The 25,077-nt window shown below is 34.2% G+C and overlaps 1 protein-coding gene across 11 annotated transcripts in view; it reads right to left on the reverse strand.

Annotated features, from left to right (window-relative positions):
* Window positions 1-25,077, reverse strand: part of LOC124534216 (histone deacetylase 7) — a 73,449-nt gene that overhangs the window by 25,363 nt on the left and 23,009 nt on the right. The window contains exon 1 of one of the 11 annotated variants that reach the window (XM_047109939.1): window positions 19,810-20,185. The exons of 9 other annotated variants lie outside the window; for them this stretch is intronic. In XM_047109939.1, coding sequence (XP_046965895.1) covers window positions 19,810-19,828 — 19 coding nt within the window. In that variant the 5' untranslated portion in view covers window positions 19,829-20,185. Of the gene's footprint in view, window positions 1-19,809; window positions 20,186-25,077 lie in introns of those variants that run through there. One more of the 11 variants, XM_047109934.1, reaches the window with a different exon arrangement.

Raw genomic sequence — 25,077 nt, forward strand, 5'->3', positions numbered from 1 at the left:
CAATTAATATAATTCTAGTGATCCGCGGCGGAGTATTTAAAGCGACATCAATAATACCGCGTGCTGATGTCAGCTGCTGCAGTGAACCGGTACATCGCGTTAACACGGAGCGCAATCAATCTGCGCGGGCGCGGGGGACGTTGGCAAACGTGCGGACACAAAACATTCGTGCGGTATGATTGATACAGTTTATTCAGCCATAAGTATTACAAAGACGAACAACATTGACACACCTAATTTTTTTAAATTATTTTCTTATAAAACTATTTAAAAATCAAAGTATAATTTCGCGTCTTGTTTGATAAATATTCGCCTGCTAATTTTAGCTACAATAAAGTGAGGGCAAGACAGTTATTCCTAGGAGTGAAATAGTAAGATTAAATACAATAAAATTGTAGCAAGTATGTAACGCTAACAGTCGGGTTACAAGATGGGCCACGACCAGCACGAGATGAGCTGGCGAAGCGCCAATTAGGTGGCTGCGGTCATCTCGCGAGATCTCTGAAATTGACCTCCACGCTGACTCACCGTTAGATAATTAAGATCTCTTTAATTTGACCGGGAGATTCGTTTACGAGAGCGTGTCTCTATCATTTTATATTGGTGACGCATCAATAGGATAGCTGATAACAGAATACTTTCTCTAATAACTTAACTTACTTTCATTATAAATAATAATCAAGCAAGCGATCATCTGTTTTATCCTTTTTAATTCTTATCAGATTATTAATATTTTTAATGCGAAAGTAGCTTTGTTATTGAGGTCACACACACCTCATGCTTCAATCTGTGAGCCGATGCTGAAAGTAATGAGATATGACAGAGAAGTGCTTTTGGCAATACCGGGTGTCTGGCCAAAACTGAGACGAACGGAGTCTCGTGGGAGCATCTAGCGGTTTATTATCTGCCAAATTCGTTCAGAAGAATGTCTTTCAAGATATCGAAGAATTGAGAGTATGGTATTATGAAAATTTCCCTCACATCGAGTCTGGCTGGTATCCAATCAGGTGCGAAGCGTTGCGTTTGGCCATAATGCCTAGCTAAATATAGCCGGCCGGGCTGTCCGTTTATAGACTAACGAGAATAGCCGGCATGGAACTGTTATAGCTGTTCCTATATGGCGCAGTCCGTAGACGAGCTAATTCTGTTCGGAGTAAATGTGTCGTGGTTGCTTCGCGCACGCCGGACACGGAGCCGAGCTACTTGTCACTCGTACGATTGATTTGTTTCATAGTAACTGCCAGTGGATGTCTCGATGTTCGACGGATGCTTTCCGTCTGCTGAGGTACATTTGGTGATAATTCCACCAATGAACAATGTACCATACGAAATGGTTACAAATGTAACATTTGGTGATAATTCCACCAATGAACACTGTACCATACGAAATGGTTACAAATGTAACATTTGGTGATGATTCCACCAATGAACACTGTACCATACGAAATGGTTACAAATGTAACATTTGGTGATGATTCCACCAATGAACACTGTACCAAACGAAATGGTAACAAATGTAACATTTCATCTGACACGTGCAGATTTACTCAGGAAGGTTGAAATTGGGTTAAGATGAAAAAAATACCAATAAGGAGCATTAAAGTAAATAGTAGTGCTTGCCCGGAATTGAACTCAGGCGTATCGGTATCGGTTTAGGTTCACACGTATCACTACTGATATCTCAGCTAAGTTCGATGTATTTCCTATGTAGTAGTGATTATATTTAGCTACAAACAAAAGCAGAACTTATCAAAGAAATCTCTGAGCACACAGTGTATATTTTTTATAAGCGAACACGAAATCATTATTACTGAACGTGATATAATGTGTTGTGTTGAATTCGTAACTTAAAGACCATGCGCGATGAAATCACCGACCGAAAATATTACTCTTATCACCGTTTAATGATCGTAAAATATATAATAAGTTAATAAATTAACTAAAGATTTGATAACTGGAAATAATTATATCAATTTATTTTGTTTGCAACATTTACAAAATTTTTAATCTGGGGTAATTTAAAAAAGAAAAAGCTGCTATCGTTTTGGCGAGAAATTCTGCAGGTCACGCCGGTCGTATTTATAATAAGATGCTAAAGTAAAAAAAAGTTATTAACCTCGCTGACCGAAAATAAAAATAATTACAATGTGAATATACCTATCGTATATATTCAAAACAAATGAAACAAAATTAAATTCAAATAGAGAATTGAGTAAAGAGTCCATAAATAATAATTTAACCGCTTTGTAATTATGATATAACAAAAAAATATATTACACTTAAATAATGTTTCACAGTTTTCGTAATTATATAAAAAAATAAAAAAAGATTTCTAAAATAAAATAAAAGCAATTGAACATTTAATTAATAAATGTACGTGCGCCTATAAGTTTGGCAGATTTCACGGGCATACCTACCTCTGAACCAGATCAGATAAAATTTATGGGCATCTTTAGTTAAAACCTGACAACTAGGGGTTATAATCGTCACGCAGTTGTTGCCACATATCAACAAACGAAATTAATCAAAATTTAATACATTCAAAACTGTTTCCCCAAACCCCTCGTTCTTCTAGTTGAAGTTTTATTTATATCAGTTTATTGTTTCTAGCATTAAGAAGCGTTTTGGTGTCACATATACCTACGTATATATCAGACACATTTATAGTATTTATTTATACATATGGTTCATTACGAAACGTTTTGCGGAGGCGGCACTTTCGCGGAGAAAGTCAGTGAAACTATAACAGAGGCAGAATATTGTTTGAGGACATTTTACATCTTAAACATTTCATTGCCTTTGTATGGCGACGGTGGGGTTACGAATTAATCAATTTCAGACAGTTTTAGATTGACTATTGCCAAAATACAATGTCTAACTACACACGGAAGTATATGCTATTCCTAGAAGTTTTTTAACTGTAATATATTTGTATATTTTGCACATCCTCACGACATTTCAATTTATAAAGATTTGTTTACATTCGTTTAAAGATCAATGATATGTAACAGTACATTTTGAACAGTCATCGGTATGTTTTCAACTTTAATAGTTGATGAATCAATTGGGGATAATTTGTTGGTAATTTAAAAAGCAATTTCGTATAAACAGCATCGGTAACGTTCAATCAGCTGAGAATTATTCGCAGCAGATGTTACGCTGCGTCACTTCCGCCGGCTCACGCACGCCCGCCCTTTAAGAGTTCCATCAAATGATCACTTTTAGGCTTACGATAAAAACAAAGAATGTACTTCGAAACGACTTCAATATCATATGACAATAATATGACAGCAAAATCAGTTCTTTGAGAAATTTAAATGGTATAAATGTCTGGATTGATATCTATCGAACTAAAACATGTAAATATACATATGGATATGAAGAAGTTATGAGCGAATTTAGATAGTTAAATATAGAAATTAACATTATGAACCTCCTCCTGTTTTTGAATTGTTTATAAATGTGACAGTGATCATTTTATTAAATACAATATAAAAAAATAAACACGCGTTACATTACACTTATTATTCATGAAGGCTGCTTGTATGTTCATTTATTATAAGTTGCAATATAAATCTCGATGAGGAGCATTTTAATATAGCGAAAACAATATATTTCTTGTAGACATATAGACAAAGTCCATTTAAAAAAAAACACTTCTCAAAACTTTGTTTGATAAAATATATTTCAATGATTCCTAGGAATACGTATCCTTTCGAACGACAAACATAAGTAAACTAAATCGCAAATACACAGTTATTGTCTTTATTTTAAACGAAACACGTAAAATAAGTCCAACTGAAGTAGTACAGCTGTAGGGAGCTACGCTATTTCCGCTTAGAGCCGTCTGAAGAGTGCCGACTCACCTGTTGCGTAGGAAACCCGCCCTAGACCTTCAGCGTGGGCGCCTCGGTTGCGGTAGGTCGCTGTATCAATACCGCTTGCTGTTTTCGCTACGTTTTAATTAATTTGTAAATAAATACACGTGAATATACATTTTAAACAAAATGCTTAGTAGATCTCGATCGGTTGCGTAATCAGCGTAACGAATATTCTCATAGTGAGATAAAAGGTTGTTTAATGTTTCGTGAGCATCATATAAGAGGCATCTGTTTTGTTCCTTATTATATTTTAAAATTGTATTCCCAATCCTAACCAACACCGTGATATGTGACCGAACATATGTAATTACACGTGAATTGGAGTAACATTTATCACAGTAGAAGTTTTACGGAGGAGTGCAGAAACCCAAAATTTATTTACAATATGTTACAAATACATTTATTAAATTAAATAAAATAACACACTAATTGCTAACGGTCAAACCAACAATGTCAAACACATTATAATCAGTCGAACATAAAAACGCGTTATTTGACATTTTCTCGAATTTTTATAGCTATACAAACGATGTTTTTTCTCTTTCGTATTTTTCAAATAAAACAAAATATTAAACACAGAATAAAAAGGAAACATAAGCTTAGCCTTTAATTAATGTCAAGTTTAATTGGAATTTGTTATTAATTACGGTCGAATTTCTAGCACAGTACTTAAAAATGTACGGCGAAGAAGTATTTTTCCGTTTCTATACTATATAATCAATAAAAAAACCCATTGTAATATTTATACCTAAGTATCTCGAGATACGTAGCAATATATAAATTAGCGAATTTCTTACGATGATTTGGTACGTTCGTAAATATATTGTGGTGTAACAATTTTTTCGAATGGCGAAAGTACAAATAACGCTATATGTAAATAAATATGATAATATGCGTTAGGAAAATAACGTCGCGAAGACGTACATGTAAATGAAGCATTATTCTTTATTTTATTTTTATACACGGATATCGTATTGTTACGCAATTTGTGATCGTTGGGAAATTAGGAAACAGTTGGAAAATTTCTTACGTAGGCCTTATTAATAAAACACTACTTTTCCATCGAGACAAAGCAATTTACACTTAAAAATATTATTGTAATATAATCATTAATCAATGGTTGATATATTATTAATAATAGTCCTCTTCTACCTTATTATTATTAAGTTCAAATCATGCTTTCTTTTTAAACAAACGCATACATACATATATTTCCACTAAATATACATTTTAATGGAGTTGATGATTTTTAGGTAGAATATAAATGTTTTCAACCGGAAAGTTGTTAGCGGCGAGGTCACAGACCTAAATTATATTTAAGGGGACCAACATACGAACGTTTTTAAATTTTATCTTTACACCAATACAAAATAATAAATGAGCGCCTTTCTTGAGTATTAATTGCACAATTAATTACTTTAATTATTCCATAAGTTAACACTATATAAATTAAAGAAGCTGCGAGACCTGAATAACGAATTATTACAGTCGCGTTTATGAATGTATAATCGATTAATTTTTCGAATGTAGAAATCGACTTCGTAAAACGCGCATATGCGGTCAGCCTTAAATGCCAGTTTTTCGAAATCGCGGTTACGTAATTTTTCGAAAAGTATCATTGACATTTTGGTTTCAATCTTTTTCGCAGACTTCGATTGCACAACATTAATAAAAGTTAGTGTTGCAATATAAATAAATTACTAATTTAAATCGAACTAGATATATTTAAATATCGAACGAAAGATAATATTATCATTGTAATGAAAAGGAAATCAACTCGAATCCACATCGACGGTGGGGGTTAGCAGTTAGCACTTTAATTGCGAACAAGATTCGTGTGTTCAGATTGCGTTCTCAGAAAAGTTGAACTTAGTATATTATGAAATAAAAACAATAATAGCTAATAAGTTTTTATAAACAACTTGGCGGAAATAAGCACATTATTTACGTCAACTGTTGATTTAGTATTCAAGGTTTGTATTTTATTTCAAATAAAATAAATCACCTTTATTAAATCATTTAATGTGTATATAACAATGTTATCAAACAATGAATGTTACATTGAACCTTTTTTTCTTAATTTACGGAATAAACATTTCGATTTTCAAATTAAAATACATTTAACGAGCGTCGATAATGATGCAGCATAATCAAATGCAACTAATTAATAGATCTAGAGAGCTGTAAAAGGCAGTAATGAATGTCTAAGGTCATATCAGCTGATACTGGATGTTAAACGTAAACACAATTAGAATGAGGTTGGAGCCAGTCGTCACCAGTTAGGTGAGCTACCGCCTTACGTGTGGTAATGGATGATAACTGTACTTATCTAACATATCACGTTATGTAAGATATATTATTATAAGTAAATTCTATGTATTGATAATTCATATTTTAATGATTAATAATATTGATATAGGATTATAAGCTTTAATAACTCTTCATTACAATCTAAATCAGAGATACGATTTCAAAACAAAAATGTTATAAACAATAATTAAATCTTAAGCGTTCACCAGTTTGAAAGATTTTTTTTTAATGGTATACGTTGGCGGACGAGCATATGGGCCACCTGATGGTAAGTAGTCACCACCACACATAGACAATGACGCTGTAAGAAATATTAACTATTCCTTACATCGTCAATGTGCCACCAACCTTGGCAACTAAGATGGTACGTCCCTTGAGCCTGTAGTTACACTTGCTCACTGAGCACAAAACATACTGAGTACTGTTATTTGGCGGTAGAATAACTGACGAGTGGGTGGTACCTGCCCAGACGGGCTTGCACAAAGCCTTACCACCAAGTAAAATAAGAAATTTTTCGATAAAGTTACCAGTGTATATAAGTTGATAATAAGTTACCAAAACGTTATAAATAACGCCAATAAGATACAAGATAATATAAATTAAATATCCACAAAAGAGGATAAAACTGCAAAAAAATATGACAAACGTACTACCTATTAATAAATATTTTAATTCCAAAACGAAGGATAATTTTGCAATCCAAAAACGATTAAACTTATAAATGGTAAATATATCTGACAATGAAATACGAGTTATAATAAATAAAATTTCCATATACATATAAAAATAAAACTAAGTATGATAACTGGTGTTTACAAATATTTAAATTTGAAAACGAAGAATCATTTTGGAATCCAAAAACGATTTAACTTAAAATTTTAAACAATTTTGACAACGATATACGACTTATTATAAATTAAATTTCCATATATACATATTGTTTTTGTGAATATAATATATATATTCGTTTAAAAGCTATCGGTTTTACTAATTTTACGTACAACCAAACAACAATACTCGGTATTAATAAACAGGCATAAAGGACATAATATCTTAGTTTCTAAGGTTGGTAGAACATCGGTTATGTAAATAATAGTGAAAATTTGCTGCAATGATGAACGATAAGAATCTTTGGGTGGTTACGACCATTTAGCATCAGGACATTTGTACACTTAAAAAGAAGGGTAAGGGAGTATAAGTTAAACAATGCTTGGTCTTCTTCTTTCGAATGACAAAGTAATGATGGCAGAGAGAGAAGACCGCTAAAGTACCATAAACACTTGCCTTATAACGTTTACATACTTATCGCGTTCTCAAATGTAACCCTTAATAATTCACACATTAGCGAGAGGTAGCCGGTGGTACAATCCGCACCGTTTCAGTACACGAGCTCGGTGGCCGCTCACGATTACCGTCTCCGCCCACTACAGTTGCTTCTAACCTTTGCTCTATAAATGTAACGACCTCTACTTCTATTGAATCAGGTGTTTCAGTTAACAATGCATGAAAGGTCAGGCTCGGATATCTCAGAACAAGAGAAACGAGAACACGATACAAGAAACCGTAGGTGGCGCCTTGAAGAAAGTTATTTCGTCAAGTTTTATTTCTAAAAGGCATTATACGACATAAAATTTACAAGCAAACAACGACCTTAACAATTATCAAGTACACATATATAGTCAAATTAAAATACGTTTTATGTAATTTACATAAGCCCCAGTTTCGTACGGATATAAAATTCCGTCAAACGTTTTCGAATAACTTCAACGATATATTCCACGCACGCGGACAATCCAGGGAGGCACATATTTCCAATTGAGTAGACACAAAATTCTTTCTCATAAATTTCAAGTTCGCATTAAATAAAGAAATGAAAATCTCGTAGCAGCTTCTAAGTATGGATAGGATACCTCTAATACATATGTTAAGATACAAATGGAAATGATTTATAACTTAGCCTTTTCTTCGCGAAAGTCCAACTAGCATTTCTCTGACTATTGATTGACATTAGACAATACACGGAGAATGTTTACATAATATCACATGACACCGTGAGAGTGATAACTCAGTGATGACTGACCATTCTTTTTAAATATAAACTGTTATATATTCCGTTAGATACACTGTATTTACCAATAATCTAATTGGAAGTCAGATATACCAGCAGTGGAAGATTATCAGACTTTTAGTGTTCCTGACAAATTTCATGCATATTATATTGATTTAATGAATTGAATTTTGATCTATGTCATTATCGAATTAGGTTAAGTCTATTTGAACTGGACGCCCTTTCTATTTAACAGACAGTTTCTTTTTACCAGGCATTAGTGTTTCACTGTAAATACCTAAACAAAGAATGTGGTTCAGTTTTATTAACAAAAAAAGTCTAAATACTAAATGTTCATTGGTTGTCGATTGCGTCTTTGGTTGTCATCAACCAATTAAAATTCAGAATTGAAGTACAATTAGACGACACTAATAAGCGTATCAAAAACTTAAGGATAATCATACAGAATACTAAATTGTAGACTCCTGAAATACTGTTAAGTACATGAAAATATTCAGGGTTGATCAACAAAGACCCGAAAAATAAAATTACAAATTTAAATAATGATGATTGCGATGAAAACAACAATAACTTCCCGTAAGAGCGCGCGGTATTGCGTAAGGTGGGCAATAACACGGGCGACACCATAAAATTAACGATGCCATGGGTTGCATCGTTAGACTTCACCATCCGTCAGAACGTCACGCCATAGCCGTCAGTGCAGCGGGTATATTTAGCGGCGTAGCTCGCTGCCGACTAGACATCGTAAATTTTCATAACGATTCCTCCGCCCCCGTTACCTAATTCGGTAATTAATAATAAACAATGAATTATCGTCAATTCGATTTATAAATATTCAGAGAACTATTTGTGTATATTAAGAGTCAGTTTCGGTTACATGAATATATTACCGAACGAAATCTATTGAATTTACACATTTATTGTTGGAAAATTTTCTGAATTATTTGTAGGTTCAAAATTTCGATATATATCGAATATATGTTAACGAATTCTATAACAAAACTAATAATAAAAATTGTCTCTACAAAGTAAATTTAAACAAACAGACTCCGTATAACCCACAATTCTGCGAATAAGATTTTGCGACAAAATTTGAAATGTAACAGATTGAAAATGGTATACAATGTTACGAATTTAATTGTAAAATTATGTAAAATTGCAAATATATTCCGTACAATCAAATAATACGAATGTAGACGATTAATAGAATATTAAACAAACGAAAAGTCTTTAAAAATGAATACATACATTTCTAAGGCTTTTAACTGCCCTGTGACGTTAGAATAAATGGAAGCGGTTTGCAATATTGATAGTATGTTTAAATAATTGCACATATATTACTTTGACGTAAAGTATTAGGAATTAACAATAATAATAACGGTAAAAACAAATAATTTGCTTCATTTTTGTTTACACACGTAGAGTTCTGTCATTACGTCTTAATATCCCCATGCGTCTTCCTAGGTACTAGTAGTAGGTAGGCTTTTGTCTACCCGTGGCACATCACAAATAAGCATATGTACTTACTTAGTTAGCAACGATGCTTTACAATACAAGGAACCAATGCTCAGATTTACAACTCGAGTCAAATCGCTGGTAGTCTCTAGGATCTGATATGTCACCTCGCACTGGCTCCGTATTTTGTACTATAACAAAACAATACCTAGAACTATACTCAAATCATGCCCCCAATTAAAATATATAATATATTGTTTACTCTATGACGTAAGTAGACTAATTGATCTTGCAAATTGTATCCTCGATGTATAAAATTATAAGTTTAGCACATTTTAAACTGTGAGAAGCATTCAATAATTATGTTTGTTACAGTCTGAACTCGATCTCGGCAAAACAAACTGAAAGATGCCGATAAGAAGAAAACGAAAACTTTCAACATCTTATTGTAATTCTTAAATCACTATATACATATATAGATGCTTACAAAAGTATTTCGAAGATATACTATATACCATGTATGGATAATCATTAAAAAGCATTCGAAACAGTTTGTTTTATTCATTGTAAAGTCCATCTTCCGTCACAACTAAACTTAAAACTGAAATGCAAATCAGTGGCTATTTATATCAAACATCAAAAGCAATACATATTTAATTTATATTCATGAGATAATTCTACGGAAGAGTGATGAAATATGTCATTTATTTTAAGTAGCTGTCCGACGGGACTTCGCATGCGCAAAAAAATGTGCACAAAAAATTCGCACAAAATGAAATTTTCAAAAATCCCGTAGTAGCTAATCAAAATTTCAAGTCAATATGACCTATATTTTGGGAGATCCCTTGATCTTTATCTATGGTGTTTCGCTTATCGCATATATAAATTAGTTATCAGCTTTAGTCGGCTTAATCCAGATATCTATGAGTGATTTAGTATTTCAATTATCAATAGAATACACGTGTAACGGTTGTCAGGAAAGTATTTGCAATTAAGAAATTTCAAATATTTCATGCTTACTAGTTACGTGTTTTTTCCGGAATACAAAGATCATATAGGCATACTATTTCCTAATCTGTACCTCTGATAACCTGAATTTTGGCCGGGAAATCAGTCGATTACTTGAGAATCTCGTAACAAACAAACAAACTCTCTTGCATTTATATTAGATTTTATTTTAATATGACCACAAAGAAAATTAAAAAAAGATCGTATTTTACACGTTAAATGAAAGTATGACAAAATAAATATACATTATAAAACCGCGTCGAGTCTGAGTCACGAATTATCGGAGCAAGTTTTTAAAGAAAGGACAAACCGAGTAAATTGGTTCAGAGTGACGTGGCCGAAACATTGTACCTTTTTTTGGCAATACTCGCCACTTGAAATCCTGTATAACTAGTGGAGACTTTCCAACTCGTTAAACTCTTACACGGCTATGTGCAGCCACCAGCCGCCTCGCCAGCGCTCAATTTTGATTTATATTATACTAGGGTAAAATACTGATAATCAAAAATCAAAATCAAAATAAACTTTATTCAAGTAGGCTTTTATAAGCACTTTTGAATCGTCATTTTACAATTAAGTGAAGCTACCACCGGTTCGGAAAGTAGATTCTACCGAGAATAAGAAATATACTTCAAATGTGTTTATTTACGACATCACATTCGAAACTTCTAAAATTTAACAGTGATTTTTCACCATAATGTCCATGAATTATATACAAAAACTTCCTCTCATCAATCAATTAGTCTATTAAAAGCCGCATCAAAATCCGTTGTGTAATTTTAAAGATCTAAATATACATAGGGACAGACAGCGGTAAGCAATAATTTGTTTTATACTATGTATTAACAATGTAATAATAATAATAATGATTGGAACAAATACGTTACGCTTTCCATAATATTTGTTCATGTATAAGGTTGCTGCTCTGAGTACTCGGATACTATCGAAATAGATTCACTGATGTTTTAAAAAACTGAATGCAGAAAAGGTTCATCAACCTTTTCTTAGTTAACAAGATTATGATTTTTGACTTGATATATAATCATTCAATTCACTTAATATTCATTTTGTTTAATTTTTAATCTCGCTGTCAAAACTAATGTGAATGCGGAGTCGCCTGCATTGTCGCACCACTTAGCTTGTACAAATATTGTTATATACCTCTTTTATATTTATATATATACACTACGTGTGTGGCATATAAATACTTCTTATCGTAATCGTGGCGAGACAATTTATACATTTTCAGAATATACTTTTAATATATTTACCGATTATTTTCACTTGTTGCTATCTATTGTATATTCATTAGCATAAATGAAGTTTTTAATATATCGAGGGAGTTACAAGTATATAAGTATATTTTTAAAATTTTAGTTCATAACTGTATTTTTTTAACCTTTCTCTCACACGGCTGTCTCAGGCGACATTTCACGACATAAAATGTCAGACAAATTGTTTCTTATAATCAAGCATTTTACTCACACGTAAAACACCTTAGGACTTAATATAATTATAGGAAGTTCCATGCCTAGACGATATATATAAATAAGCTTTACGTTACATTGTTTACTTTTCATTGAGACACGACTTGCAACGCGTAGACACAATTTATAGCAACGCATTCAAGGCTAGTTTAGCAAAACATGGGATGACAATAGAATCAAATTGACCGTTACTGATAGATAACAAATAGTTCAGACTTCCGACTGCGCAGACGCGGAAACGTTGGATGCAATTTCGCGCCCCACTGGCTTGATAATCTGCGAAACTGTCTTTCAAGTATATTATACTGTAAAACAACGACAATTAATCTTTACATCTATATTAATATTATAAATATCAAAGTAATTTTATCTGTCTGTCGCTCTTTCACGACCAAATCGCTGATCCGAATCTGATGAAATTTGGTATGCAGCAAATTTGAGCTCCAAGAAAGGACATGGGCTGCTTTTTTGTCTAGCACGTGACAAGCAACACCCTAAAACCCGAGCAAACCTTGTGGATCATATTTGAAATGATTATTTAATAGAGCCCAAAGTCCACTTCCAAAATCGATCAATCCAGATATCAGACCGGTTTCGGAGACTAATCAACGGCAGATAACCAACAGAAGGCAACTGTGTGTACAAGTGCGAGCGCAAACACATGTACTACAAACCCTATTTGTTTAAGCCGCATATTTGAACCGTATTACGAAATAAACTATTAAATAGATACGGTAATCAGTTGGGTTCTGAATGATTGTAGTAATTCATATCAACTCCATTACCCCATAACATGGACTTACCAACTGCGCAGGTACATCCGGCACAAATGTGTACTTGTTGACTTCCCGGCAGGACAATTTATATACACATATGATAATTATAATTATATATGATAATTAAGTAACATGACTGTATTTTTAAATGTTGAAAAAAAAATTACTACTGAGTTTCTTGGCGGTTCTTCTCGTGCGGTAGCGTCATTTAATATAGTTGTTAAATGAAGATTCAAAAGTGCTTGTAAGACTACTTAAATAAAGTATACTTTGATTTTGATTGCAAACGTAATCGTACTCTTTATTCCTTTGAGTCCGATGGGACAAGAATCTGAGTCAAACGAAGATATGGCGTAGTGCAACCGGCTTCCGAGACTCGATCACCAAATAGCTTTATAACAGAATATAATACTTCGACGAAAACTTTTCCTTTATACATTGCTTATACAGTACATTATATTTATATAAAAAAAAAATCAATAAGCATAATGTATCGAGTGTGACTCAGGCCGGCGAGCCCTACGAAACCTTGACTTGTATCGGTAACTATGAACATCAAGGTCCGACTCGGTTCCTTGTGTTTTTTACTAATCTCGGAAGTGAAGCGAACGTAAATAGATGTCTTTAATGACAAAGCTATTTTCTTGTATAAAGTATAAACGTTGGCTAGTTGTTCGTCAATTCGATGCACAAATAATCATTGCAGGCTTATTGTTACATGATAATCAATACTATATTAAACGTGTTTGACGGGTTTATCAATAACGGCAATCCGTACTGGGCAAAAGTGCAAATCCAAAATATTATAAAGGCGAGAGTAACTTTGTCTGTCTGTCTGTCTCGCTTTCACGCCAAAACCACTGAAATGAAACCGGTTTAAATGAAATTTGGTACTCAAATAGTCTAGAGCCTGAGAAAGGACATAAGGACATAGGCTTTTTGGAAAGAAAGAGATAAAACCGTTTCGTATACCGATCATTGACGGATATTCCGTCGAGCAAAACCGCGGGTAACAGCTAGTTAAGAAATAAGTATTTGAAGAAGTAATGTAACTGTACCGAGCTACACGACTGATGAATAAATAGTATTTAAACAACGAAAAGGTAAATAAATAATTGAAAACAAATAATTCATACGGACTTCAGCGAACCAAATCAAATACTTTATCCTGTACAAAACAAGATAACGCATTTCACCGAATCATATCAAACAAATGAAACGAAATAACTAAAGCGCAGGTTCAAGGCACAAGTCCAGTCTATATTAATAAAATGATTAACACAGCCGTACGGCACACAGCGTCTATTGACGCCAATGCGGTTAATGATACATACAGGACAGTCAACGGTGACCGTTACCGTGCAGTTTCAACATGTTATGAATGAATATTTAATGTAAAACGTGACGAATGCAACACATGCAACTATTTCACTACAAACAACAACACATTTATCAATATATCATTAATTATAATATTTAACGTGGCGATTACGAACGACTCAACAAAATATCAAACTACCAAATAAACAAACGGTAAGTGACGCAGCTATCAATCAATCTCGCAGCCGATATAACGTTATCTTCTACGAGCAAACAGAACAATATTTAAAAAAAAAACGTGTCCTTCATTACCCAATACATTATACGAAGATGGGTCGTTGTCTAGACAAACTTCTGTATTTATTTCGGTGGCTGCGCGTGCGTCATTCGAGTGACGTAACGCGGAAAAAATACCACCACAATTGTCACATCGAGTTGAATGCAACCCAAACATTCGTCTTATATCCGAGATGTATCTCGCCTGATGGAACGACGGACGTCGGACGTCGATTCGATTGTGTAATACGGCCAACAATAACATAGGAAATATACGGGGCTAATAAAAGATTTCAGTACCGTTTTAGCATATACAGACGCACATAACACAATCACAATTATATCACAATCGAAATGTACTTTATTTAAGTGGCGTTTTATAAACACTACTACAACTCATTATAGATTTTTTAATTTCGTATAAACCTAACCATTGCATCGTTTCGAAATCTACATTCTTCCAAAAACCGGCAAAAACGCACAAGTATTATTTTCACTAATAAAATAAAATAAATATCTAAACATATCTATTGCAGATATTAAATACAAATAAATTATTTTCACGCTTTTTTATCGTTCATATAATATATTATTGGGCGGTACACCTAGCGATATTTATGACTGTTTCTCTATCTAAATTTATTAATTGACGAAGCTGAGAATACTTATCTGTGGAATTCAGTATTATGTAAGCTAGTATATTCGCTTTGGAAGGATGTATTTATGTCGCGGAAACGTAAACTCGGTGTTACAAGTTTGCCTTTGCTTGCCGTTTTCATACAAACGTTTTGTTGTCACTGTTTCTATCAAAATTATTAACTCTATTGTGGATTTACATGATACTATTTATGTTAAGCGTATTATAAATTTTGTACAAAAGAAGAAAATAAAATCTAAAAAAAAGTCGGATTACTTTAGATGTTAGTGAGCTTTGCATAATGTTTGTCGTTATTACTAGATACATTTATATATTTAATACTATGTCACTACTTTTGCAATAGAAAAATATATATTTCATTATTATTTGTAAGAAATCGAACACTTAAATTATAACCCAAACAGCTACTTTTTGAACAATTAATAATTGTGTCTATATCTGAAGCATTGCCCCAAAAACAATATACTGACTCAGAAGTCAGATTTTCCAAACTATGACAATTTTAATACACAAAATTGAACGTTACTAAGACACATATAATAACCAAACGTTGCCAATCTATATCGCATTCCACACGTTGACCATTTCTCTCTAATTCTCTCCTCTTAACGACGTTACATCATCTCTGGAATCATTGTCGTGAACTCACAACGCAAACTCTCGCTAAATTTAACATAACAATAATTGTTACTGCGGCTTACACTTGTAGACAAGAGCCTACGTCACCATTTAACTTGTACGATTGTCTTGTTAATATTGCTAAATATAAAAGCATATATCTGTCATTATCAATACTTCAATACTGGAGAGATCCGAATTTGGTATATTAATTGGCGCCAGATTATTCGAGGTTATATTTAGAGGATATATGAATTCACGTCACGAACCTCAGCAGTGGAGACGTGAACCAATATGCCAAATTGTAGGTAAATAGTCGTCGCGTCGATGAAACAATCACGTACGAGTAGAAATAGGATATAGAGTATGAATTGTCCAATCACAAGAGCAGCTAAGACAAACAGACGACTTTGTCACATACACGATATCAGCGATACAGATCTTAAATAACATGGTATTTATTACGGATTTGTGAAAACTTTTCGTTTCAAATCTCATTTAGTAGTACGCACGTAACGTAAATTGCTATCGAAACTTGGAAGCCAAATGACAGAGCTATAACAATGAACTTAAAAAGTTGTTGTATTATGAGTAAAGATACATATATTATTCAAGAACTGTCTATAGTAATATATAGTAGAATAAGTGTATAAATATTTACTTCTTACTGACTTCATAATTTGTCATTCGAGAGAAGACAAAACATAGAATAACTATACAACCGCTATTCACCGATTATAAGTAAGGGGGTAAGTCAGCTATGGTGTTAATCCTGTTTGGAAAGTGTGCCAATGAGTGGTTGTGCTCGAGAACGATCCGTCATCGAGTTCCGGCAAGGGGTCAGTGGCCCGCCGGTCAGCGCCGGCTCGTCTCTGGCACGTTCGGGACTGGTTCTGACGGACTTGAGCCCAGTCGTGGACTAGACCTCACTGATCAGGAATGTCATCCTCAGATATAAATCTCGAATTCACTTCCTTATTACTTAGCGCTTCAACGATATTGTTACTCGTCAAGATGTTTAAAACAAACAAAAGAATTATTTACGATAACTGACTCATTCAAAAAAATATCTACAAACACAAACAAAAGTCGTCATCTTCATTCGTAATCATCGAAATGAAGAAAGAGATTTCGAAACTTAAACTCAAATAGTTCAAAGGTAATTTTATCGTTAACTTATGCTTAAACCTGAAAATAGACGATGTCAATAGTTATTTTTAGGAAAACAATTCCAGCAACCACGTGCGCCTCTTTCACCGGTTCATTGGTGTGGAAAATATAATATGTATAATAAAAGCATAACCATAATACCGGCAATGAAGCATGTATTACTTATCTACAGATAACATAGTGTTTACGATAATATCATGATTGAATAAACATAAAGATGATGCGTCTTGTATAACACGCGGGCTGTCCCGCTTGTCAGCTTGATTTATGAAATACCTCTATATATAAAAAACTATAAAAGATGCCTTTTCTCATTTATCTGTGGGTATGATCTAAGGCTCTCGCAAAATAGTAATCTGAACGACGATTTCTTAGTCAATATTGCCGGGGTGCTGATCTGAGCTGATCATTATAAAAACTTATTGTAAAAGACCCATAAAAGATTGTAACAACAGATAGGTTGATCCTCCATAGCAATCAAATACTGAAAAGTTAACTGTAGATGATTACAAAAACTAATATAAGAAAAGTAGCAAGCGTTAGAAACCCTACATGTATGGCTTTCTGGCTAGGTGGTAACTTTTTTATCAACTGATCTGGGATTTGATTTTTATTTGACGGAGCCATTGTATGGAGCGAAGGTGAGCAGAGGTGTATTGGTGAGCCCTCCAAAGATAAAATATGATAAAAAAGGTTATATATATTCCAGTATCACATGAGTAATTAGTACGCAATATACTGCGATAGTCCTCAATTCTACAATTGAATATTCATTACTGTGTCAACAAAAGTAGTTTCTGATTTTACTTTCCAATTAACGGACAGGCCTCCAGCTCAAGTTGAGCGCAGATGAGTTATACGAGTACGTAGCTATGTTCTTTACAACATTCGAAAGTTAACCAAGAAATAGATCGTATAATATTAAATAAACTTATTCCATTGTTCTCTCTGGCATACACATATTCATAATATATGTGGACATCGAAATTGTCGTTTACAAGGGATTATCTCTAAAGTCTAAACTATAGGTCCAATTTATGCGCAACTTTAGTCAACAAACTAAAGGAGAGCATTATCCATGAATACTAAATATTATGATATTATTTAACACTACTTACATGCTCTTTGAGTAACCCTTAGACCACAGCTAGTACAGATAACGATGGATAAAACCAGCATCAATATAATATGATTTGTTACAGTAGGATATACGGGAATATACGGCAATGCAGCAATTATCGAGAGAGACCGAGTTTTACCAACACATATTTAAATCTCATGAGTTTTCCACTTAAATCGAACTCTTAATAACTATGTATATTCAATACTTATTTGTAAATGATACCATGTGAAAATTCCCTACAGCATGCCTAACATCAATTCCTCTTAATAAATCTATTCTTTCCAATAAAGCTTAAAGTTTGTATGAGGAGGGGTGCACAATGACTCAATTGATCAGGATCGAACCTGCCACTTTAACATCGCTACAAGGCTGTGTACCTTCAAGATATCGTAACTTCAAAACATCCAAAACGAGAAGTGATATCTCTGGTGTTATCGAGTGCACTGAATGGAGCTCGGAATCGTCGATCGCTCAACGTAGCCCCGATACGAGGACCACGCGACGACCACGATGTTCAACGAAACAGATCACATTATCAACGATATTATTTATTATGTATTATACAATAAGTTTTTAAGCTATTGTACGCATGTTCGAGATCATTCCACGTAAACATTCAAATTGACACGAATGTGTGTGTGAATACTTGAATGTGTGCGCTTATCAGCCTTGAAACTCATGTGGTATACATATTTCCATTATTAGAAGTTAAATAACATTTAAAATTTGTAATATAATTACTTTTAAAATATCGTACGAGAACGAATGACAGCTCATAATCATTACAGATGATAAACTAATAGTACTTTGTTACAACTCAACCAAAGAGTGTCCGATTGTGAATTGCAAAACTGAAATCTTCACTTTCCAGATGTCACACAAGCGGTCATTATGTAATGTTAATGTTTATCTGTCTTGGGATATTTTATTTTAATCTTGTATTCTGAGACGAGAATCGACTGAACCGAAGAATCTATTAAACTTTGTCACTGATATAGAGCCACAATAACGTTGATAGCGACGGTGATAAACCCTGTGTTATTCTAAAATATCCAATAGAGGGAAGGCGATCACGTGACGTCAGTGTTTACATAAACAACATCCAAGTAACGAAGAAAACGAAGCGATGTTTGTATAATTCTAAAAGTAAATCATGACAACAGACATAAAGTAATTCGCGGCGATATCGAGTGAAGAAAATGATAAGACCGAACGCGGATACGACACGCACACACACGTAAATACTTTATAAAAGTAAATGAGAACTCACACATATTTACGTGATAAAAATAGCAACACCGATAGCGCAAACACACCAACACACGCCCACACGTTGTACGTGAACTGTAATAAAAACATACATAGACACATCGAGTGCGCTATGAATAAGACACAAATTGAAATGGAACTACACGAGTTGTTTATATAAACGCCGGGCCACTGAGCCAATTCCTAGGGATAGCGCCGGAATACAAAATCGCAGTCCCGAGACGGCGAATGGGAAACACTTTGCGAAAAAACCAGATCTAAAACACGATAATGACCCGCGATCTGTTCGTAACTAGAGCCACACTCGTCTAATCGAACGAGTACCGGTTCCGTCTGGTTCCAATAATAGGTTGTTGAGGAACGAAGAATGTATAAGGATTGCGGACTCACCTAAATTTATGACATACATGGCCTGGGAGCGCTCGAGCCGCTGCGCGTGCTCCACGGCCTGGTATAGTCCGGAATCCACTTTAAACACTTTGAAAAACTGTATCACAAACGGTATCCACTGCGCTGAACGCAAGCATCTTATGTCGGTAGTAGAACGGCCGCTAGCGACGAGCGGCGACGGCGAACAACGAACGTGACGGAAACACCGAACGCGACAAGCTAGCTCGGATCGCAAGCGGACACTGAGGCGGGCGCACGGAGAGCGGCGCGGGCGATGCGGTCGACGCGAGCCATGCTCCTCATTCACGCGCCCACCGCGCACGCGCAGCGCTGCCGGCTTCTGTCATCCGCTGGCCGTGTCCGCTGACGCGCGTTACTTTTCGTTAAAACGTCGAAAATCTTGGCAGTAAACATACGACAACGCGTGCCAGCGTCGAATGCAGCTTTCCGAGAATCCCGATCTTACGCGAGAGTGGCACGAATCAGGCGATGACAACATTACCGGCGAATTGAAGGTTCATTTCAGACGAGTTCACGACCCTCCGATTGTTTAGATATCAATCAATAAAGTACATTAAAGTAAATGAAAATACATGAAAATAAATACAGACACTGTATTGCCTACCGTTCGATGTTTCTCATTAAAATTCAAAGTAATTTATGCAGATTTTAAAAATGCAATCCATTATATTGTATATTGTCTAAAATATTCTGACGTAATTAGTCACACGTGTGTGCGTGACGATTCTCATGAATATATCAATGGAAAAAAAAGCACATCGAACAGGATAAACCTGCTAAACATTCGATCGTGTCGTGTGCTGTCCCGTGCGAATTATATCACAATTTACTTTCAAAATAAGTCGCGACTGTACGTTATGAAAGTCTATAACGTTCTTAACCACTAATAGCTGGAGCAGTGACGATGATCAAACCGTATTACGAGATAAATAATTAGATAGGCATTTGGGTACGTCGCAACAGGAAATAATCTGGAATTACGATCATGCTCCATTGACCGAATTCCCGCCACGGCGCCCAAACTCAGGGATGAGATATCAGTCGCGACCCGGTATCATCAGGAATACTAAACCTAACAAACGGCTTTTCAACGTTCCGTGCCTCGTCCTATAATACTGCCAACTTACGAACTTCGAGCAACAGTTGTAAATCTCTCGGCGTATAAATCGAATAACTTTTACCAGCCCGACCCCTGTGAGCCATTAGATAAAGTTTAGTGTTTACTATATACCAATAGAAAGTATTCGCTTACTATTCGTTGTTCCTATACAAAAAGTTTAAGAATACAAATCGACGAAAATGTCCCTTTTATTGAAATAAAACACGTCGTTCAGTAACTAGCAGATATTGAGTTACAATACAAGGAATATATTATAGAAATATCATGTAAATTGAAACTCAGTTAAATGATTTGGCGAAGAACATTTACCAAACGAGCCAATTAAACCGTTTCGCCCGATTCCTGAATGCGTTAAAGTTTAATAGTCGAGTGTCAATGACGTATCTCTCGTTGGAAATAAATACAAGCTGGAGTTGTTTGTCATAGCGGAGTAGTAGTCGGCGCGTTACGAAATTATCTTTTCAGCGTCAAAGTCGAGGCCACGCCGTGTCAACGTGACACTCTGGCGTGATTTTAAGAACATTAATATGCACGGATACAAAAATTATTTCGTATTTAAGACGACTTAAAGAAACCACTACCGATGGATTCAATTGGATATAAATTATAACTTTTATTAGAAAATGGATATAAATTATAACTTTTATTAGAAAATAATATCGTGCAAAAGATTACCTTAGTAATTTTTATTTATAAAATAGCGATTACTACATATATGTATTATTAGTTACGTAGAATAATAAATACGCCCAATGAAAACTATAGGTGTCAAATTACATTGTTTTTTGTTTTGCGTCGGTGACGTAATTGATTTTAGTATAGTGTGAAAAACAATTCACTCATACCAACATTAGCATCGTGACAATTCGACACGTATTTTCGAGGTTAAGGTTGTTGAGAGATCCAGTTAAAAGAAGTTAAACAGGAATAATGCCCATAAATTAAGCTACAAATGCAACATTCACAAAAAACTTATTATAATTTCAAATTACTAATAAACGAATCTTACAACGTATTTTTTTTTGCTTAGCTTAAATCTTTATAGCTTAAAACATTTCAAGGTTCTTTCATCTTAATAAAAAAAGCACATTATTCGTTTTTTATATTTACTAAGTCTTGGTAAAATATATGAATCAACTCTTAATTAATTAGAGACCGAATTTAATGCTGCTTATGTTTGCACATAGTTTGCAATTGCAATAATAAACTAGTTAATAAATAATTATTTTTTTTCAGGAACAGATAACATTAGAGAAATCAAATGTTTTAATAGTAGATGAGCAATTGTGTCGACTGTAAATATTCTCCATTAGATTTAAATATTAGTCATTGATACCCTAAAAAATTAACCATTCCCTAAAATAGCTATACGCCACCAACTCTAGGAACTTACTTACTTAATTACTCACTGCCAGATCGGCTCCCACAGAACGTTACCACAAAGTCAGGCCTATGCCAGTAACAAAAAATAATAAAAAGAAATATAATCATAATAGCTAATGAATTATGTATCACATCTAATATACGATTCCAATATAAACGATTCATTAAATTCAATATGTAAATGTTTTGAGTCAGCTATTTATTGACCTCATATGTATTGCACTATGTATATCTGATTAAAATTACAAAACAATTTTACACAATACGCTCTTTTAATTATGTTGTCTTATGAAATAATCGCACCAAGCTCTCGACGATTATAGATTGATTTTTATTGTTATTTACTACTAGTAGTCGCTCGCGGCTTTGCTTGCGTTTTATACTCGTTGTAATTTATTTGGCAAAAAAGTAACCTCTATGTCTAACCTAAATGTCCTTTTTTGTAGTTCAAGTATGCTTCATACCAAATTTCATAAAATTCAGTTCAGCGGTTTGGTCGTGAAATAGCGACAGACAGACAGACAGAGTTACTTTCACATTTATAATATTAATATAGATTCAATCCCATAGACCAAGCCTAGCTTTTGATATATTTATACAATTTCAAGATATATATATATATATTATTGCTCACTTACAAGTAATAAATAAAGTATTATATAAATAGCATAGCGGCTGGTCAAGTTTGTTCCTTTAAGTTAAAAAGTATAATAGTCACTGAACTATTGTGATATTGAGACGATTCACGAGTTAAAGTTGCAAGGCCGTTGTTGGCTAAATTAAGCACAATCATTTCTCACAGGTACTCAACACAAATGATATCTCAAACAGCACGATCGCTTTTCATGATTGAACGTCGAGGCGCCATTGATACATCGGCGACGTTACGTTTATCATCACTAATTTTATAACTTTTCGTGATCTAATAATGACTAAGAGAATATAATGCACTTCTGCGCACTACCTGTGCTCTATAGTTTCTGCGCAGTTGGGTAGTCTGTTGGAGATATTAGTCAAGAGAACATCTACATCAGTTTTTACATTGCTTACTACCCATCTGTTTGATTATGCCAGTGACTGAAGAAGAGGTACAAATTTCTCACAGAGATTGTGACCAATTGACCACTGTCCATCTCATAACCAGTGGCGTAGCTATCGTAGGGCCAGGTGGTGCACTGCACCAGGGCCCGGAGTTCAGGGGGCCCTCTAAACTAAACCTTAACTATAATTTTAAAGAGTAGTTATTAGTTAAAGAGGGCGTGAGGGCCCGATTCTTTTTCTATGCACCGGGGCCCTTTCTAACCTAGCTACACCACTGCTCATAACTAATATCGACGAGTATGGTTGAATTCAACAGGCAGAACAGTAACTCACCTGCCTTCAAAGTATAACATTTTTATGTACTTTTATGTACACTTTTGATCACTATCGAATGGGAAACTTGCATGACAAAGCAACTGACTTTGTCAATGGCTCGCCAAGCGTGAGACCTACGATATACTGTAAGTGGATCCAGATATCATAATGAGTTAGATATATACGCTCGCGCATTACACAACACAAAGAGAAAAAATAATCCTTGGCGTCGTAATATCCGGTAAGTAGCTGGTGCTTACCCAAGTAGGCCTTTTAATGAATTTTAAATTAATTTATAACACACTTCAAACAATACATATTTAAATATTTTAATACTAATTGTTTTTATATAATCGTTTGAAACATTTCAGCTGTATAATTAATTATTATAATCTCCGTAAATATTTTAGAACACAGTAACTACGTCCAGGGCAGACCAGTGGATAATAAGAGATTTTTGTTGAACACTCCAGGCTGTTACTTTGACCTTCAGCTGTTTTTCCATGTTTCGAATATAAAAAGAGATGTTTCTTCCGAAAATTTCAAGGAATAACTAAAATAACCCACCCCAAATTTAATTACCCAGAAATCATACTACATAGTACATAAATTTTAGGGTTAGTTAGTGAATATTAATTTCGTCTAGAAATGTTAACAAAATAATGTCATTCGAATTTGAATTACAGTTGCTCGACTTTCTCTTATATAGACAGTTTTTCATCGCTTAAAGAAAACAAATAAAAAATACTAGACGTATAAAGTTACTTTCCGCAACAAGAATAACTTCCAAACTAAAACATTTTCTTAAACTATCTAAAACTATCATCAGATATATAAAGGCGATGAGACAGCAGTCCTCGATGGCGCCTCGAAGTACTGGACGGCGTTACTCATTCCGCTGATATAAACATTAATAAGACGCGATGATGTTTACTTATACTATCAACTGACTCAACACCTTGGCTGGACGCCTGGAGCCTCAGGAAGTGAGACCGATTTATATTTAAGACTTTTTTTCGCACATGTCATATCATCACATAATTCACAGACGTTTCGACCTTCAGTAACTTTTCTATTTGGTTTACTTTATTTATATGTGTCTTCGTATTGTTATTTACAGACAGAGAAACAACGATAATGATAATAGTATTGAAATATCAATATCGAGTTTGGAAGGAGTTCAAATCAATATGAGTTTTACATATAAGTAGGTATAGTTGTTAGTATATTTTGTGTTTGAGATTCATCTATTTCGATATCGTTCGACCGATCATCGTGTAGTGAAGGTGTATCTCGTATGTATATTTTTATTTTCACTTTCATGTAACTCGCAGCTATATAGAACTGCAGCTCATGAATACACTATACAGATTAATCGATCATCGTAA

Source organism: Vanessa cardui, chromosome 12, assembly GCF_905220365.1.
Source record: "Vanessa cardui chromosome 12, ilVanCard2.1, whole genome shotgun sequence".
Lineage (NCBI taxonomy): Eukaryota > Metazoa > Arthropoda > Insecta > Lepidoptera > Nymphalidae > Vanessa > Vanessa cardui.